The sequence below is a fragment of the Nomia melanderi genome, chromosome 3, assembly GCF_051020985.1.
Source record: "Nomia melanderi isolate GNS246 chromosome 3, iyNomMela1, whole genome shotgun sequence".
Classification (NCBI taxonomy): Eukaryota; Metazoa; Arthropoda; class Insecta; order Hymenoptera; family Halictidae; genus Nomia; species Nomia melanderi.
Window position 1 is genome coordinate 5,178,058 of NC_135001.1, and position 20,599 is coordinate 5,198,656.

Genomic DNA, 20,599 nt, shown 5'->3' on the forward strand with positions numbered 1-20,599 from the left:
GAAGGATACTGGAAATATTTAACGAACAATACAAAACCAAAGTTAAATTCGAATCACTAAAATATTAATCAATTTAATATTATATATTAGATACCGGAGGAAAATTCCTGCGAGTTCCTAAATCAACATTTAAATACCGAGAACGGTTTAGTAAAATAGTTTTACTTCATTTGATACTCACGACATTAACTTGTCGTTAACACCGGTTTCATTCATTTAACCAACGAAACACTACTATGGACATAATGTTAAAATTAATGCATTGTTAACCCTTTGAACTCATTCGCTGTTTGATTCAATGCCAAAATTATGAACATTGAAATTCAATATTCAATTTTGTATTAGATATCGACGTATGAGCCGTAGAAATAAATTAGTTTCAACCCTTAATTTATATAAGATTTTCCTTTATGCTACTTGCTAACAGTATTAGCAATACTTCAACAGAAAATAATAAATATTTATAATGAAAAATATCGTCGAGTGCAAAGGGTTAACAAGAAAACCGCACAAACCTTCCTCGCTATCCAATAGATTATATCCGAACAATTTGGCTGTATACCTGTCTACGGTGTACAACAAGGCACAATGGTGGCGAATAAAGTCGATTTCGCCTGGAATCACAAAATTCACTTACCGCCGCCGTTTTTGTAACACAGGTAGGGGAATCTCCAGACATTGGCCAGATCAACGGCAAATCCGATGACAGATAAAAGAAAGTCGACTTTACCAGACCAGGTCTCCCGGCCATCGACGGCGCCGTCGAGTTTCGGAGGATTCTTCACCACCCTCGACGACATCGTGCGTCTTCCTACAAGAAATCGATCCATTAATCTTCGTCTATCGAAGAAATTTCCATTAACAATTGTATTTTTCTTTTCTTCTTTTTTCGATGACACTGTTAACCCGTTGGCCTATGATTTCTTTCTCAACTCTGATCGATACGGCTACTTCGTCATTAATAATTTATTAGAAAAAGAGAAAAATTCTAAGCATATGTTATGCCTATATTTCCTTTTAAGTATAATAATTGATTACAGAGGAATAATGTTTACTTTGAACTCGAATGAACTGAGTAATATATATATTTGTTGAATCATGTTGGAAATCTTCACCACGAGTCTCACTCGTTGTTGTAGGACAAGGGGTTAAATGTGTACACGTCGTCAGTACCGGACATAACGTGGTCTGTAAATAGTCAGCATAATGCGCTGGTTTTTCTCGGGAAGCGTCAGACTACCCAAATTTCCATTAAACGCTTTACCCCATGATTTACTTCTCAACACGTTGACACGTTGACGTCAACACGTCTGACACGTTGTTATAAGGCGAAAGGTTAACATCGAACGCGAACTTTTCGTTTGAACATCGGTGCGTGACACTGGCAGTGTCAATGTTAAATAATAAATGTTGTGGTTTTAATGAAGTTTAATTAAAACATTGTAAGCAAAGAACCATAGTTGAAACGAATATTGTATTCGGACTGTGCGATTGCTTTCTGCCACCTAAACGAAAAGTAAAAGAAAATCGGCTCTGCCGATATTTTCCGAATGGATTATGTTATTATGTTAATTTGTAGAGAGCAGTGTAAGCGATCCTTCTTACCAATAATATTGAAGATAACACAATAATATAGTCTATTTGAAAAATATCTTGACAAAGAAGTATCTTGAAACAATAGATAGTTTGTAGAGAGCAGTGTAAACGATTCTCCTTACCAATAATATTGAAAATATCTATTTTTTCAAGTGCATTCGTAAAGGAAATATCGCAATAATACAGAGTTATCCAGGAAAAAATGCAACAGAAACAGAGTGCAAAGGGTTAAAAGCAGCGATAAAGAAAGAACACGATTACACGGTAATTCCATGAAACAAGAGACTTCAGGCGGAAAGCGTTAAATTTGTCTGCGTGCACGAGATAGGTCTGCAACAGGTGGGAGAAACTATCAACGCTGATTCTCTGTCGTGATGCAAGGTAAAAACCGACAGCGACGAAATCACGGTTTCGCCTTCGATTTTCCAGTTATTAACAACTGAAATCCATCGATAACGCGTGAATCCGGTCGCTCTGTTCGCACTGACCTACCTCGCGTGCGACATCATTGCCGCGTCCACGTATTAGGTCATCCTATCGCTAATGTTTTTTATGCTAACTTTTACTGTAAAACATTAACGCTAACCGTACCGACACTTTTCCTATCGTAGTCGAGCAACTGGCTATAAGATAGAGATAAAGAAATTAGATGATAAATGTTTCTTAGTGGGAACAGAAACAAAAGGAACGATGAACATTGAGAAACAGTAGTTTCAACAAGTTCGCAACATTTTGTATCTTGCAAAGAGAAAATTAGATTATTTTCACGTGTGTTTGTATTTAAAACCGTAACGCATGATGTAAAGTATAGGAAGGTGACACAATTTTTTTCTTCAATTTCGTTTGCATTTTACGAAGATGATTTCTTATGTTTAGTAAAATATTATAACCATGAAGATTGCTACTGAAACAAACACTGGCCGCGGTTTTCTCCGATAAGTATGTTATAATTATTTCATGAACGTCTGTAAGAGGAACGCCAGTAGTAGACTATACGATTCACGCGCCGCCGATTCGTGAAAGTAACTCGCATGAAATTCGTAGTCGTCAGCGTTAAATTCTGAAATTCTCGAATATCTAATAAATATTAATGTGGTTTCCTTGGAATGATTTAACAACCTGGCCGTTGAACCGATGGGAATTGTATGATATTAAAACAATTTACTTAATAAAACAGAAATGAAGAAGTAAAAATCATCACAAGTTGCTGGCCTCTTAATTTGTCTACATCTTATATGTTCAAAAATTCAATTTCGAAATTACATGTATGAAAATAGGGTTGCGGAAGGAAGAGTTAACCCTTTGTTCTTCAATATTGTGTCAGACTCGTGGACAAAAATCTCAAATAGAATATACCGCTCACGAATATCAATTCTACCAAGTCCAAATTAAACATGATTTACCTATCATTTATTGTACAGCTTCTAAATAAACGAAGACATAGAATAACCATACAATTCTCCTCTGTTCACAATGAATCAAACAATAAAACACCTCTATTGACCACAATCAAGAAAGAAATCACAAAATCGTCTCAAACTCTTGAACAAAGATCTCAAATATAGTATACCGCACATAAATATCCTTCAACCCTCCAAGTCCAAATTAAACAATAGCTACCTATTACCAATCGTAACATTTCTGACTAACGCCCAATAAAACGCCTCTATTGATCGCAATGGAAAAAGAAACCATAAACCGAAGAATTAACGAAATTATGCCGCGGAACTGGTCGCGCAACAATATAAATATAATTTTGTAAGCCGAGCGCGGGGGTTGGAACACGGCGGCCGTGGCGGAGGGTGAGAGGGGCGTCGGAGGGGGTGACGAGACGCGTGCGAGCTGGGACGCGGGCGCGGTCGCGTGTGTAATTTGGCGACGACAAGTTATCGATAGCCCTTCAAGCGACAACGCTTAAGCCCCGAGCGAGGCTCATTGTGCCCCTGTGACGGGTCGCGGACAAACAGCGTATATTTCAAAGGCGGCCGCGGTGCCGGCCTCGAGGGGACTCTGACTCTCGACGAGGGGTTTTCTGTCACACGCACTGATCCACGCTTGTCTATGGAATCGACCCCGATTAATTGATATTCGGCGGTTATTGCCGAACGACGATGGAACACACTGTGCGAACAGGTGCGACGGAGAACGACGCCGCGCCGCGGAACTCGGCCTCGATCGGTGTACTCGGGACAGCGATCGACAACGATCGACGACGGCTGTCCGAAGAAAGTCGCGTGGAAAACGTGCATTGCTAGTGTTACACTCTACCCTATTAACCCTTTGCGAATGTTACGTTCGATGTACTCGCCCCGAACCGTAAACCAATCGACAGCGAAGCGAGAAGATAGTCCCGTAACCAGCAGGTGCGCGGCACTCCGAAATCTTGCTAATTCTAATGATGGTCATCATAAAATACTTGGACGCCACGTGTGACGCAGCGACGAGCTGTCACCGTGAAGAATCCGGAACCAGAAAGACCAAGCAAATAGTTATAAACCACGACGATGATGAGACGAACCTAGACTTTTGACGATTTCCCACTTCAAGACGCGAAATAGACACACTCTCGACCAATGACGAAACACAACTTTCCTCCGCCCAAAAATGCAACTGGTCAACCCCGAAAAACACAAGTTTACGTGAAACATAACCCTACGAGGAGAGAACGCTACGAAACCTCGCGAACGACAACTCTGCAACCGCGCTATTTTCACAAACGTTGCGAAACCTCGGGATCCGTGTAGTTATAATGAAGTATTACTTTTACACCAACAATTTGTGTGTCATTCTCCGATCGAGACAAGAACCCAATCGTTTACACGGAAATCCCTCCGTGTGTTACAACATAACACTTTCTATGTCTAGATTTAGTATAAACCATACAAATTGCTAACAAGAAAAATAATGTTTCATTCAACACGTTAACTGCCACGGTGGTCACCGATAACCGGAGCTTCCAAATTACTTGAAAATAATAATAGTTCGTAAGATAACTGGGGTCGAATGAAAATGTTGTACGCGGGAGACAGCGAATAAAGAGGAGGAAAACGGATTCCCCCAAAAACAACTGCATTCTTGTTGCAGTCCTCGCACGGAGCAAAAAAGAATATATAAAATATAAGATATAAAATATAAAATATAAAATATAAAATATAAAATATAAAATATAAAATATAAAATATAGAAAATAAACTAGAACGCTACATTTTGCACTCGGAAACCTTTTACTAGAAACATTCGACACTTTCCGATGAGACATGGACGACACTGTTTGAAACGAACCAATGAGAAAGCATACGTAAATTAGTCGTTTGAACCGCAAGCGACAAGATGGCGGTTCTCCGTTACACTGCCTAAAAGTACGTCTATCGGTCCGTAGAATCAGATGCAGCTTATTCATTTGCTTCCCTTCTAATTGTTCATTCTTATGTTTGTTATTATCCGCTTAAAATTGGAACAATGTAACGATTGCGCTATTTAAAATTTGTTTTTGTAAAAATAGAAAAGCATTATTCAGCTTCTGAATTGAAACGGAATTGAAGCGCGGTCGCGCCTCTTAGTATTTTTCGAGCGGGTTTTCGCGAAAACCAGTGGGACTCAAATGGTTAAGAAACAAAGCTATTTTATATAAATGTTTCACGTATTGATGCATTATGTAAGAGTTAATATTATATATAACACTTTGTGATTTTGTTATACCAAATGAAATGACTGAGAGTCTTCTCTCGAGTGCAAGGGGTTAAAATATATGAAACTTAACACTAAATTTACTGACATTTACTGTAGTTTGTTCTATTGTTCTTAGAAACATTGTTATCCGTTCATTTAAATCTTAGAAATTGGAGGTTTATGACTTAGGACTTAGATGTAGGCAAGATTCTCCAAAATAAATTTAACAAGAAATCGTACATAAATTAGGTAACAAAGCTATTTTGTTTCAGTATTTTACATATTGATGCAGTATTATCTATTTAAAATATATTACATGACAATATCATATCTGAGTTCTTCTATGTACAGTGATATAAGTTAATCTGAAAATTGCCATCTGCATAATTCAGTTTTCTGAAAATTGGCAACGTGTTAATCTAATATCTAACCGATAATATCGGTTTTGAATAATCGAGACCGAAGCTAATATAGCTCAGAACCGACGTACCTATGTTATTAAACAGTTATGACTCTATTCCGGTTCTCCATAACTATTTTAAGAACCAGAACTGATATCGTAACTATTTTCAACCTCTGAGTTCAACCCCTTGTGCTAAATTTACATTCAACTTCAACCCAAGCAAACCATTTCCTATTTACCGTATCAAAATCCTCCATAAAACATACGCTCTAAGATCAGCAATTTTCACACTCTATATCTACTTCCATAACATCCCTCCATCAATAATAAAAGAAATAAATCAAAAAATCATTCTCAAATATTATTTCTTATAAAACAAATGAATCAAAGAACCATTCTCGAATACTATTTCAACCAACATCGACTTAACCACTCTACTCAAATTTCCAGTTTCCCTACTTCCGGTATCGGTTTCTAACGAGCGTTCACCAATCATGTCACCCCATATCCCTTCAAATCTACAGTAAATTCGATGGTTCCAGACAATAGTTGTAAGGTATAGAGTTAGACATACACATATGGCGGTTATATTTTCTTTAGACTATGGAGCAATGGCGGCTAATAGCTGAAATTAATGATGTTGCTGCTCCAGAAAATTTTTAATCTTTATTTTAAGAAGTTTGTATCTTTCTCATAAATTGGGGGATGGCTACTGACGTTAACCCCTTGCCGTATAATAACGAGTGAAACTCGTGGTAAAGATTTTTAGGACAATTTGTTGAAAGTTATTTGTGTTATTTATTATGTTATTTATTATACATAGGTACAAGTGACAAATGACTTTGCTACTCTCAATGGTTTTATCTTCAGAATAAACTTTCGTTTGCAATGAATAGGAAATTTATTTGTTCACTCGCGAATTATTGATAGTAAAATTTGTTAGACGAACTTAGTCTTGAAGAAAATTATACTTATCACGGTGATTTATTTCATTTTGCACAGCAAAGTGGCTAATAACATTATTTAATTAACTTCAACTTTTCTACGCTCACACGTGAAAGTTCAACGTCATTGTAATTTCAAAATTACAAAGTATACTCGTTTCAATACAATTATTAACACTAGAACTACCGAACAGTCAAATTTATTTTCGTTATTTTACTATAAGAATTATAAGAATGCATTTACTGAGATTTCAGTCGGATCATCTTGTATGTTACTAAATCAAGTTTCATAATTTCTTCGAGTAGCATTTGTATCTTTTCAATAGTTATGAACAAAAAAATCAAAAATGGGTCATTTTGACCCATGTAGTTCTAGTGTTAAAACTATCGAATACATTGTCCATTTATATTCACAGGTTCATGTTTGTTAATTTTATACTACATACATTTGTTTATAGTCATGAACAAAAATTCGACCTATAGAAGGTTAAGCTTAAAACTAGATTTACGAAACGAGTCAATTCGACTCACATTGAATTTTACAAACATTTTTTGTCAATGTTAATTTTGATTCATGCAGTTACGTAAATACATACCCTAATTGACTTTTAAACCTCTCCGTTTCCAAAGTCTATATGAACGAATATCAATTTTTATAATAATAGGACAATATGAACGAATATCAATTTTTACAATAAGGATAGAACAAACTATATATTAAATATCCATAAATCTACTATTAAGAATTATATATTATAAAAATATAAAGAAAAAATTCAAGAAAAAAGGACTAATAAAATCTTATCAATAAAATCAAGTATAAATTGGTGCTGCAGGTCCACAGTGTCTGCGGGCCGCCACTGTTACGCAGATCCAAAGTTTTTTCCAGTTACAATGGTAACACTTACCGAAGAACACGTTCCGCGGGAATTAAACAAGACCGGCGATGTTACGGCTTGGCAAGACACCGCGGCACTGACCGCGTACCCCTTCGGTCCACACGGCTCCCTCGACGTGAACCCGGCACAGGGTCAAAGGTACCTCGAAACTCGAGTTCGTCAGACCCATTCCCGCGTCACTGACAGCCCACGGCGCGCCGTTTTTTTTCTTTACGCGTGAAAACCGATCCACGGCGTCGCGTAGCGCCAGGCCAGCTTTAAGAAAACTTCCTCTACCCCGTGACTACGCGCCGCCACACGGCACAGTCTCGCGGTGTTCCACGATCGGGAGAGTTCGGATAGTTCTGCTTCGAGTGGTTCAGTCGTACGGATATTCTAGTATACCGTCATTTACCCGTGTGACTACTCTCCGATCGTTCTAGGTTAGACGTCATCGTTGACAGCAACGGTCCATTGTTTCCAAGATTGGTTTCTGAATTGGTGTTCTTGGATATTATTATTATTATTATTATTATATTTTGTATAACGGTCACGGTGGTGGACTGATGGAAGATCGGATCGCGAATTCGAAAAGGGTAGCGCGTCGTAAAGGTTCGAAAGAGTGAGTGTGGAACTTTGCCGGCGGACGTACGTATATACGCGGCAGCGTCACGTGACCAGCGCGATCCGCGCTCGCGAAAACGGTAGCCAATCGCGCGGCCGGGATTCCGCGCTCAGCGAAAAAGGCGCGCGCATCGCGATTACATTGTGCGTGGAGTTCTGTTTTATGGAGTTTAATGATTTGCAGAAAGTTTTGTTTCATTCGGTGAGGGAGGATAATGGTTTCTTGGTGACAGTGTAAATCCTCCTTAGATACTATTCAATCAAATACTGTTGCACGTTATTTTAATGATTTGTAGACATTTTTGTTTTATTCGGTGAAGGAGGATAATGATTTGTTAGTGACAGTGTAAATCCTCCTTAGATACTATTCAATCAAATACTGTTGTACATTATTTTAATGATTTGTAGATATTTTTGTTTTATTCGGTGGGGGAGGATAATGAGTTCTTAGTGATAGCGCGTCGCGATTACTTTGTGCGTGGCGTTCTTCTGTTTCATGTCGTTTTAATGATTTGTAGAAATTTTTGTTTTATTTGTTAAGGGAAGATAATAATTTCTCGATAATAGTATAAATTCTCCTTAAATACTATTTCACGTTGTTTTAATGATTTGTAGAAATTGTTGTTTTATTCGTTAAGGGATGATAATGATTTCTCAGTGATAGTGTAAATCCTTCTTAGATACTATTAAATTAAATACCGTTTAATGTGATTTTAATGATTTGTAGAAATTCTTGTTTTACTCATTAAGAGATGATAATTTCTTAATAATAGTATAAATTGAGTTCTTCTAATAAGTGGAATATTTAATTCCTTTGGTATTTTATTTTACGGGTATTATTAAAATTAATTAAAGTTTTGTTAAAAATATATTTGTTAGGGGAATATATGTCGGTAGAATGTATATTTCTTTTTTCGGAAATAAAGATATTTCGGCGCTTAAGAATTAACAGAGTTAACCTATGATTATTCCATGATTTCTTTCACAACTGTGCTTAACAAAAGTATTTGTTTTATAGTTAATAATTTAATGGAGAAAGAAAAGGATTTTATAAGTAATATCTGATTTATATTAAAAATAAATAAGTAATACTTAAATTTCTGGAATTCGCTTGAAAATTTTCTTCACGAATTTAATACCATATTATAGAATATCCCTAGCGCATCCTGCAATTTGTTATAAACGTATTCTAGTGTATTTCGTAAATAAAATTGTTAATATTTATATATTACATTTATATAACGAGAAGTTTATAAAAATTTTATTATAATTAAAAAAGATATGCTATATTTGCTCTACGTATTCTAAATGCAAAATAAGCTATTAGAGAATTAGAATTTTTAATTTGATTAATGAATTAATGCTCATGATTAAAAGAAATTACTCTTTAATCCATCTTCCCTAACTGGTTGATAGTAGAATATTTTTTAATGCTTTCAACGAACCGAAAATGTACCCTCAACAATTCGTCCAAATGGCTACCTAGAGGCAGATGAAAAGATTACCTTGATGGACGTTAATTTCTCATACTAGATTGGTCAAAGAGGATCAATCTCTAAACATCCTAGATCACCAAACATTGCGTTCACTAGATTTCTACTTGAACGTAAATTTAGACTTATTATACGTATCCTCGTAAAGAAAAATCGTAACTTTGTAAAAAAATAAAACCTAAAGGCAACAAGAGAATAAAAAGAAAACAGAAGTATCTTTATAATAAGGTGTACTAATTAACACGTCGAGTGCCGCACGTTTTTACCGACAAAAATTTACAAAATGAAAATAATGTAATATCAAATTATGTAATTGAAATGCGTTATTATTATTGCAGGTTTATCTTGTTGCATGTCACTGCATTAGGTAGTATTACTAGTAATACAGAAAAGTTTCCAAATAATCATCGTTTAATTGAAGAAATTATAGTAATTCGATTTGGTTGAAGTTACCGGTGACCCCCGTGGCATCCAACGTGTTAACGACTTATTATTAACGAAGGAATTACGACAAATCTTTTGCAAAGTGGTTGTGCAGAAAAGTAACTCTAAGAGGATACTTTTATAAAATTACTAACATTGTAAATAAATATTGTAAATTATATGGTTTAATGCGCAATATAAACGACACAGGTACTTTTACAAAATCAACAGAATAAATGAGAAATGTAAATAATGTAGATTGAGTACATTCAAGATACCATAGTTCCTCAATCTAGAATAAAGCTTTTTTTAACCTTAATTGAAATTAGTTTTTTTGTTCCACCTTAAAGTATAGATTGTAAGCACCATTATAAAGCTTCCTTCGAGTATCTTTTTATGGTATTTTATGGTGTTTGATAATAGCTGTTCACCGTAGAAATTTTCCCATTATTCTAATTGTCTTTATTATATTTTCTTTAATCTACTTCCTCGTGATCTTACGCTGCATAATTTAAAGAATACAATAATTGTCTTTGATGTTCGTTTTAAATATAGTTGTCCGGCCATTTTAATTCCAAGAATGTATTGTATTCTAGGTAATGCAGTTTCTCGAAAGTGATATATTAAATAATTTACTTTGATTCACTTTTGAATTTTGATTTTTATAGATAATATTTTCAAGTATATTCTGTTCGAAAAATGTGGAACTGGAATTGCAATTTTGTGAATGAATATCAACAAATTTCATGAATATCGATAAAATTATAATTATAATATAACCAAGTGAAGAAAAATCTCAAATGGAAGGAAAAAATTTCATTGTTTAAATAAATGTTTATCTTCATTATCTAAATAAATATTTGATAAAATTTCTTTTATCAAACATGATAATGCATGTTCCTACTTCGACTGTTAGATGGCCTAAACCAATATAGCTAATCCTCTAATACTTTATGCGCACGCGCTAACATTACGCCATCTTTTAATGAAATTCGCAAATTCACTTATCATACAACATTCTCAATAATAATCAAGATGATATTAGTTTTCCAATAAATAATTCGAAATACAAAAACTTTATTGAACCTTAAGTAAACACTGATTTTATTAAATATTCCTTTTGTTCGATTAGTCTATAAAAAGAAAATTAAAGAAAAAAATATTCTCACCCCTTTTATTAATAACATTATCCTTAATAACATTACTTCTACTACTAAATTTTGACATTTCCACTTTTCCCATAATTAGCAATAATCAATTATATTTCTAAAAATTCTATTTAGACGTTATCAAGTATTCGTATTTCCGATTATTCTAATCTCTAATCAAATTTTGAACGAGGGAAATCAACTGAATGTCAACCATTCGCCATATTAGTTAAAAAATTATCAATCGCTATGCACATTGGAATTCTTATATTATGTTCAATTTAAATTTATCTCGATAAACTATATAAAATAATAATATACAGAATAATAGTGCATATTCGAAATGTTCATTTGACGAATGTAGTCGATATGTGCTGGCTGCACTTCCGGTTGCGCAAGTCATTAGTTTCGTCGCCATCATAGCGACGAGATCGCGATCGCTTTCGGCCGTAGAGCCAGGAGACGGGCTTATCGTCGTTTGCGACGAGAAACAGGACAGAGCTTTTGCTCTGTTAAGAACGTGTCCGTGGTAATCGTAACACCGTCTCATCGAGCGTCGATTATCGGCATCTCGAGGATATTTTCTCCATCTTTGACGCTGAAGAAACATGGCTTATTGAAGAAGATGAAGGGCCTGCAGAAATATACTGTTTCTCCATACGGAGGAGACCAAAGCCTCATTTACGTTGGAAACCAGCACGAACAAATTCGTGCCGGAAATGGAAAAGAACACAAAATTTTCGCAATCCTCGACCAAGGGGGGTACTACTGATGCAAAGAAAACTCAAGGTGCGTCGTAACGTGAATGTCGATCGCTTCGATAGCGACGTCATCTTTTTGCTGACGTCTTATCTACGTACTGTTATAAAAAGGAAACACTCTGTTTCGTAAGGCTTAATTGCTATTCAGATTCTGGTATTCCATTAAATTTTCTTTCCACGGAATGTTATAGTAACAGGTTAAGCAAATCGATATTTTTAACTGTTGCAATTAGAAGGTAACGTAATTATTTCGTATTAGGCTGAAACAAGATTTGTAAATTATTTGCAGAGGTACTTAGTACATGTACCTAACGAATTAAGAAATCTGATTTTAATTTGCTTTTTTGTAAGGTGTATTATTAAATTTATATATTCGTATGAATGATTGTAAACAAAGTGAATAAGATTTCAGTTCGTTAACGAAAGTAAACTGATTTATATTAGTTTACCGTGTAATTTATTATTAGAGATATTTAATGAAAATGAAAATAATGTTTCTATAAGTTAAATCTAATTTTTATATTATTATTTGTTTGTTATTTTTACATTGTGGAAATCATTATCTTTCTAAATGACTCATAATTTCCACGTACTGAAAGATAAACAGATTTGATACAAATTTTTTTATAAGATGTTTAATGTAAGTTTAATAGAATTTATATTAAAGTTATTTTAAAATAATATAGAATATTTATGTAACAAAGCTTATTAGTATCATATTGGTTGTTGTATGTAATATGTATTTCCATAATGACAGAAAGAATATTGGTGTCCTTGCAGAAAAGTATTATGTGTACATTACACAAATGTTTATACATGCGAACAGTTAAATCATAATCTTAATTTAAAGCAAAATACAATGTGAGTTTATTTAAAGTGATAAATACAAGGTAAGTCTAATAAAAGAACAAGGTTCTTGTCCATGTATATAAGTAACATTTAATAGTATAATCTCTAATGAACTTATAAGATCTTTGTTTAAATGTTTAAATATAATATGAAAGAGTTACAAAATTTGTGATTGGGTTATTTATTGCTTTACTTAGAAGAAATGTGTTAGGAATTAAAAAATATTTTATATCATGTTGAGAATGGTTATTTATTGAAATATTGGAATTTTGTATAGAAAAATGTAATTTTAATGCAATTACTGCATTTTCAAATGTAGCTTATTAATATTTGATTTTCTAAATCATTTATCCAATTAAGTTTTAATCTTTGTATAGCCTCCTTGTTATTATGTTTTTATACCCATTATATGTTTAGTTACTTTGATGTCCGATTATGAATGTTTATGACTATAGAGAATTTAATTTCATTTTTATTTTGTAGATGTTACAAATAACAAGCTCTTCCCAAGGACTTCACGCAGACGTGAACCAACCGGATCCTGCAGTTTTTCAAAGAATGAACTGCCAAGGAAATGCAATGTACAGAAAGCAAAAAGTTTTGATAAGAGACCAAAACCTAAAGGACAATATCATGGCAGTTCAAAGGAGGATACCAAGGTTTGTTCTTAAACTCAAATGAGTTATTAATATCTAATTTGCGAGCGAGACTTCAATTGAACTTCATATTTTGTTATAGGTAGTGCAAACAGAATTAGCTGAGCATGGCTCAGTAATGGTCCATGGAAGTAAAAAGCAGAATTTGAATCACTTGCTGAATTTTCATTATGAACCACGTGAAATGCAAGGTGGTTCAGGTATATGGAGTCATGGGAAATCTACAAAGGGTTATTCTCGCAACAGCAATAGATGGCTTCCACCAGTCCAGCGACATAAGTACAACAAAGAACAGTTTTTACAAGCCAGGTAATGTTACATAAGTTAATGTCTAATGTAATAAACTTAATGTCTTTACAAGCTAAATATTATTTATCTTGTAGCTGCCAATTTGTTGTAACTGCCAATGGAAATTATTCATCATATCTGACTGATCCTGACACTCTAGTCGATTGGAAACTAGTAGAACAAATTGTAAGTTATAGATTAAATTTAAAAAAAAAATGTTCGAAATTAATAAGTATTTCCTATATTTTAGAAAATTCATAGCCCTGAAAGCTTGTCGTGTCCAATTTGTTTATGTACACCGGTTGCTGGAAAAATGACCCGCTGTGGTCATGTTTACTGTTGGCCCTGCATTCTTCATTATTTATCACTGTCAGATAAATCTTGGCGTAAATGTCCCATTTGTTATGAATTGATTCAGAAGTCTGATTTAAAAAGGTAATTTTAATATTAATTGAAAATCAACAGATATTTAGAGAATCACAAAATAAACTCGTTAAAAAACTCTATGTTCACTTTTAGCGTTACAGAAATTACACAAACCATGCTGAACATAGGAGATATTGTTACTTTACGTTTAATGCGCCGTGAAAAGGGATCATTACTTGCTGTGCCCGTTGGGTTTGCAACTCAAAATCCAATAAATTTTTTCTCTGCTGCAGAGATTATTGGCAAAGAGGTGTATTCAAAACTTCTAATTGCAAATACAGATGTCGTAAGTATTTACAATTTTGGGAAATGTAGATACGCCATCTTTAAATCTTTTACTTTCAACTTTTTATATTGTTCTAATAAATTAAATTGTTCAGGTGATGAATATTATCGAAAGTGAACGTGTTCAATTGAAATTGGAAATGTTAGATAATCCTGATTCACCAGAAAATTGTTACATTGAACAAGCACTTAATGAACTTTCAAAAAGAGAAGAGGAACTATTCCATGAGGTAATATTAGTATACTTATTTGAAACGTAATGTGCCAAAATATAATCTTCAATATTTATGATGTTTCTCGGTTACAGATGAAACCGAAATTAGAAGAGGACGCAACTGCAACGCAAGAACAAGACAGTGTCGTTGAAAAACAGCAATTATTTCATCAAGAATTAGATAACCATGAAGTCAATAATGATGCAAATAAAAACGAAATAAAAGATAATGATGAGGAATCTTCTAAAATACTTGAAAATTTAAATAGTCCTCAGTCGACTTCAAGTACACAGAAATACTTTTACTTCTATCAAGGTTTTTAATTCACGACATACTTTCTGTTCATACTTTTCTTTTTATTGTTATAATCAATTTATTTAAAAGTGTTCATTTGTAGCGGATGATGGGCAACATTTGTATCTTCATGCGATGAATGTAAAAATGCTGGAACGGCAATATGGTAGTCTTGAGAATTCTCCTCATATGATAAAAGGAAAACTCTTGGAGAAAGAAGGAGGAAGTCTTACCGAAGATCTAAGGCGTAGATTGAGATATTTGTGTCACTTGCCACTTACTTGCCAATTCGAAGTAGCAGAAATCGACTTGAAACCACCAATTGTATCAGAAGAAGTTCTTACGTCGTTTCATGGTAGTTTTCTTTAGTACAGACCAAAAAGTTATTTTACATTTTGAAAACAGATAATCACTGTTGAAATTATTTTTACAGATCAATTGGCACTGAGACATAAACGCAGACAACAACGAGAACGCGAGGAAAGAAAAAGAGAGAAAAAGATCACTGAAGAGCAAAATAAGCGAATGGGAAAATATCCAAGGCCAAATGTACACATTGATTCGCAAAGACATTTTCCTGAATGGCAGCCGGAGTTATTATTTGCTGAGTATGTATATTGTCTATATTGTAGTATGGAAATAAGTCGAGATGATATAAACAAATAATGTTTATACAGAGAAAGAGAAGAAAGCGTTCAATCACCACCGGAGTCAACAAAAACTTCGAGCATGGCCAGCAGTCCGTCATTAAGTACATTCGACGAAATTGTTCATAACAGACAAGCCGACAATACCGCACATGAACAGGGACCATCGTTCGCGGAAATGTTACGGAATACCGGCACGCGCTTAAAATCTCCAGTTGCATGGCCTTCTATAACTTCTACTCACGACAAATCAGTTCCGATTGTATCGGCTAAGTCCATTTCAAGGCATACCGAGGAAGAAGAGTACACCGCGGCACCAACACACAGTCAAAGCTTTGGCGATGCTTTGGCAGCGGCTTTGGAACAAACAAAGTTATTAGGCAAGTATTACACTTTTATAATTCTAAGGTAGTAGTGCGTAAACAAAAATGAAATAATGCCTAAAATTTCATTTTGAATAATTGAGCTTTTAGCTACGAAATTTAACCAATAACAAAAATGTTGTTCTGTTTTTAATTATATTTGACTAAATATATTTATCTATAATAAATATTACCTACATAGAATTTCACTTTTATCCGTATTTTAGGAGGTAAAAAGGATGGTGGAGGGAAAAAGAAGAAAAGAGGAAAGTCGACGGTACTGTTTGCAACTACTATGGCACCCACATCTTAATTTCCTGCCGTAATAATGCTTGTACTTTGTTCTTATTTTAAAAATTTTCCCAATAATTTTTCATTTACAATATTTTAGAATCTTTGATTATATTTTAGAAAACCATTGAAGTATACTAATACTTATCACAGTATAATGGTGTCGCATTGCACGCCTGTCCAATTTTCGTCAGTGTATTATTGGTTACAGATTAATGTTTTTTGTAATATCCTGTTGTGCTTGCAAATAAAATTTTGTTTCATCGAAAAGGTCTTAATGTCTTGTGTGTTAATAAAATAATTTTATATGATCTAGAAGAAACTGAGTAATAATAACTGCATTTTATATAGTTCTTTAATAAAATTACTCATTTTTCTACTCGTTAAGAAAAATATAAGGGAATTTGTAGGTACACACGGTAATAATGGAAGGCAATGACTTCGAACTGGAACATTTTTTACTGACATCAAAATATATAAAAGAAATGCAATTGAATATATATAGATATTATTTAAATTTTATATATTCTTCAACACAAAACGAATGAAATATTTTATCTTAATTAATTTCCTGTGATTTTACAAATTTCATTCGCGACAAGTTGCGGTTCCTACTGTTTACATATTAGAAATTGAACAATTTTACTAAAAATGGTTGAAGTTTTACGTAAATCTGACTTAAGTTTAATTAAGTTACAGGAAAGGAAATAGTAGTCATGTAATAAATTTCATATGATTTATTTTTTTGACGAAGTTCTTCGAACATAGAAAATTAACAGACCTTTCTTTTCATGCTGATTATTAAATAAGTACAATTAAATTATATTTCTTTTCCTTACATATTCGATAGTAAAAAAGATCTAATAATTTTTACAGTTTCACAGAAATAAAATAAATAAATATAATGTTCTCAAATGTATACATGAAAACAAACATAGCTAAATTATACTGAGGAACGAAAATACCACAGCTGTAATGATTCTATGTTCTTCAAATTCGTTGGATCTTTTTTTTCCCTTCGCGGAACCATGTAGAGGGCAGTGGTAAGTGAGAAAATTAATCGACTTCTTCAATGGTAGGTCCACTACCTGCTCCGCCAGTAGGAGCTCCACCAGCACCTGGGGCAGCTCCTCCTGCTCCTGGGAATCCTCCCATACCACCAGGCATTCCACCTGGTACACCACCACTACCCTGGTACAATTTTGTGACAATAGGATTGTAGATAGCTTCTAATTCCTTCTGCTTGTGTTCATACTCTTCTTTGTCAGCCAGTTGATTGGCATCAAGCCACTTGATGATCTCGTTGCATTTATCTAATACTAACTGCTTGTCACTTGCGCTGATCTTATCCTTCAAGTTCTCATCTTCCACTGTACTCTTCATGTTGAAGCAGTAAGACTCAAGACTGTTTTTAACAGCAATACGTTCTTTTTGTTTGTCATCTTCATTACGATATTTCTCTGCTTCGTTGACCATCCTTTCAATGTCCTCCTTGCTAAGACGGCCTTTATCGTTGGTGATGGTGATTTTGTTTTCTTTGCCAGTAGACTTATCTACTGCAGAGACGTTCAGAATACCGTTAGCATCAATGTCGAAGGTGACTTCGATTTGAGGAACTCCTCGCGGCGCTGGTGGAATTCCGCTGAGTTCGAATTTTCCTAACAGATTGTTATCTTTTGTCATCGCTCGTTCTCCTTCGTAGACTTGGATGAGTACACCAGGTTGATTATCGGCATATGTAGTGAAAGTTTGAGTCTGTTTCGTTGGGATGGTTGTGTTTCTCTTAATCAGAGCAGTCATGACACCACCAGCAGTTTCAATACCAAGAGACAGGGGAGTAACGTCAAGAAGCAGTAAATCTTGTACTTCTTCAGACTTATCGCCATGTAGGATAGCAGCTTGTACTGCAGCTCCATAAGCCACAGCCTCATCAGGGTTGATGGATTTGTTCAATTCCTTGCCATTGAAGAAATCTTGCAACAGCTTCTGAATCTTAGGAATACGGGTGGATCCTCCAACCAAAACAATGTCATGGATTTGAGCCTTGTCCATCTTTGCGTCTCGCAGTGATTTCTCTACCGGTTCAAGTGTTCCTCTGAAGAGGTCAGCGCAAAGCTCTTCAAAACGAGCTCTCGTGATTGAAGTGTAGAAATCAATTCCTTCATAGAGGGAATCAATTTCGATACTTGCTTGAGTAGATGACGACAGAGTACGTTTAGCACGCTCGCAAGAAGTTCTAAGACGACGGAGGGCACGCTTATTAGTAGTCAGGTCTTTCTTGTATTTACGCTTGAACTCCTGAACGAAGTGATTGACCATACGGTTATCAAAATCTTCACCACCAAGGTGAGTGTCTCCCGCAGTGGACTTGACTTCAAAGATGCCATCTTCAATGGTCAATATAGATACATCAAAGGTGCCACCACCGAGGTCGAAAATTAGGACGTTGCGCTCGCCAGTGGTTTTTTTATCTAACCCGTATGCAATGGCGGCAGCGGTAGGCTCGTTGATGATACGTAAAACGTTCAAGCCAGAGATGGTACCAGCGTCCTTGGTTGCCTGACGCTGCGAGTCGTTGAAGTAAGCAGGTACAGTGATCACGGCATTGCTGACGGTCTTCCCAAGGTATGCCTCAGCAGTATCTTTCATCTTTACCAAGACCATTGAACTCACTTCTTCAGGGAAGAAAGTCTTCATCTCTCCTTTGTACTGTACCTTAATCTTGGGTTTGCCATCATCATTCACAACTGTGAAGGGCCAGTGTTTCATGTCAGCTTGAACTGTGCTATCTTCAAACCTACGTCCAATAAGACGTTTGGCATCTGGAAAAACAAGAAATCGGGATTAAGTGATACATATTAAAAATTCATTTTATTGTGAATAAGTAATAATATTATACATTTCGAAAAAATAGTATATGAACAATTGCACGAACGTTATAGTTCCAGTAATCTCGAAGTAGAAAACCACTGTTAATTTTGTTTTGATTTTACTATTATTTTGCACAGTTATAGTTAACGTAATTTTCACTTTGTAAACAAAAAACTTTAAGTATGTGGTAAATCATTTCGAAATTACCCGCTACTACCGACGATGACCTAATAAGGTACTAAACAGGCGTCCTCTAGGGACCATGAGACTAACCATACATGTATATGGTTGACACATATACACACATATATCGACCTTCCATTCCATTTCCATGTTAAATCTTATCCACGCCTATTTTTAATATTTCAAACTGCTAGAATTTATTACTACTTTTTTATTGCGTAACATTTTGCTTTTTACATGCATTCAAACTATATATGAATTGTGAAAAACCCTATTGTTACAACATTAATATAAAAATACTCTATAATTACTTATAAATTTCTCATAATCTATTTAAAATCAGCATTATATGATATTATACTATATCACTGATCAAAATAATCTCATTCTTAGCAATGTTACATACACCAACACAAAATTTTAGATCAATTTAACCAGCTTAAATAAAAATAATCAAAAAAATTCTGTGAAATTTAGAACTAACTTTTCATTCCCATGGAACCCACAAAAATCTCATTCATCCACTTTATCACGTGTACTAAACAAATTCGTACAAAATTCTCAATAAAATATACAAAGCCTAATTATCCAAATTTTACACTACTTAAATAAAAAAGAAAAATTGCATTCATGGTTAAAGATCTGAGGCAAAACAAATTTAAAATGTCCACGTTTTATACGTGAAGTTCGTAATTTATTCAAAGTATATTTACCGAAGATAGTGTTGTTGGGGTTCATAGCAACTTGGTTTTTGGCGGCATCTCCAATTAATCGCTCGGTGTCTGTGAAGGCGACGTAGCTGGGTGTTGTACGGTTTCCTTGATCGTTGGCGATGATTTCGACTTTCCCATGCTGAAAGACGCCAACACAGGAATAGGTGGTACCAAGATCAATACCAACTGCGGGTGCTTTGGCCATTTTGCTTTTCTGTAAATGCAGAGAATAAATTGAATTTCTCGTAACAAAAATGAAACGGCAGACTCTCCTTTTCGAATCTATGAATCCTAGACTTTACAATTTATACGCGTACAACGACTACACACCTTTCTTTATTCGCTTATAAAAATTCGTTTTACAGGACAGCGAAGAAGTTCTTCGTTCGACGATTCGCAACGTGAGTGAAGACACTGCACTGCGGTTCCGTATATATTACTTCTCCAGAGGACGCTTCTAGAATGTTCTTCCCACCCGTGCCCCTTAGAGGAGCCAATCAGATGCCGGTATTTACCGAATTCAGATGGCCATTGGTAATATGCTGTGAACTACGTATGTCAAAACTGAAATTCTCTGTGA

The 20,599-nt window shown here is 34.7% G+C and overlaps 3 protein-coding genes across 4 annotated transcripts in view; 1 reads left to right on the forward strand and 2 right to left on the reverse strand.

The window, feature by feature from the left end:
• The window catches only part of DAT (Sodium-dependent dopamine transporter), a 31,998-nt gene extending 23,789 nt beyond the window's left edge, over window positions 1-8,209 (reverse strand). Inside the window, exons 1-2 of one of the 2 annotated variants that reach the window (XM_031990097.2) lie at window positions 7,521-8,209; window positions 638-811 (exon numbers count right to left, since the gene is read on the reverse strand). In XM_031990097.2, the coding sequence (XP_031845957.2) occupies window positions 638-800 (163 nt within the window). In that variant the 5' untranslated portion in view covers window positions 801-811; window positions 7,521-8,209. Of the gene's footprint in view, window positions 1-637; window positions 831-7,520 lie in introns of those variants that run through there. The other variant, XM_076366046.1, reaches the window with a different exon arrangement.
• A 3,350-nt stretch (window positions 8,210-11,559) lies between these two features.
• Window positions 11,560-16,522, forward strand: LOC116432250 (E3 ubiquitin-protein ligase RNF10). The gene is made up of 12 exons (XM_031988842.2): window positions 11,560-11,967; window positions 13,272-13,447; window positions 13,527-13,753; window positions 13,828-13,918; window positions 13,983-14,167; window positions 14,252-14,444; window positions 14,539-14,673; window positions 14,751-14,973; window positions 15,056-15,307; window positions 15,386-15,560; window positions 15,630-15,979; window positions 16,189-16,522. The coding sequence occupies exons 1-12, from the start codon at window positions 11,898-11,900 to the stop codon at window positions 16,272-16,274; spliced, it is 2,163 nt and encodes a 720-aa protein (XP_031844702.1). The 5' UTR covers window positions 11,560-11,897; the 3' UTR covers window positions 16,275-16,522.
• Window positions 16,523-16,974: 452 nt separating this feature from the next.
• On the reverse strand, window positions 16,975-20,516 carry Hsc70-4 (heat shock protein cognate 4). Its single transcript, XM_031988856.2, has 3 exons — window positions 20,350-20,516; window positions 20,020-20,233; window positions 16,975-19,074 (listed from the first exon to the last, which is right to left on the reverse strand). Exons 2-3 carry the CDS (start codon window positions 20,222-20,224, stop codon window positions 17,309-17,311), a joined length of 1,971 nt encoding a protein of 656 aa, XP_031844716.1. The 5' UTR covers window positions 20,225-20,233; window positions 20,350-20,516; the 3' UTR covers window positions 16,975-17,308.
• Window positions 20,517-20,599: the final 83 nt, after the last annotated feature.

What these genes read in the sequence shown, in the direction of transcription:
- Hsc70-4 (XM_031988856.2), bottom strand. Translation starts at nt 20,224, where the DNA reads ATGGCCAAAGCACCCGCAGTTGGTATTGATCTTGGTACCACCTATTCC. An exon ending in CCCCAACAACACTATCTTCG is followed by an intron (nt 19,075 to 20,019) that starts GTAAATATACTT and finishes TTGTTTTTCCAG; the next exon opens with ATGCCAAACGTCTTATTGGA.
- LOC116432250 (XM_031988842.2), top strand. Translation starts at nt 11,898, where the DNA reads ATGGAAAAGAACACAAAATTTTCGCAATCCTCGACCAAGGGGGGTACT. An exon ending in GTTCAAAGGAGGATACCAAG is followed by an intron (nt 13,448 to 13,526) that starts GTTTGTTCTTAA and finishes ATTTTGTTATAG; the next exon opens with GTAGTGCAAACAGAATTAGC. An exon ending in AAGAGGAACTATTCCATGAG is followed by an intron (nt 14,674 to 14,750) that starts GTAATATTAGTA and finishes TCTCGGTTACAG; the next exon opens with ATGAAACCGAAATTAGAAGA.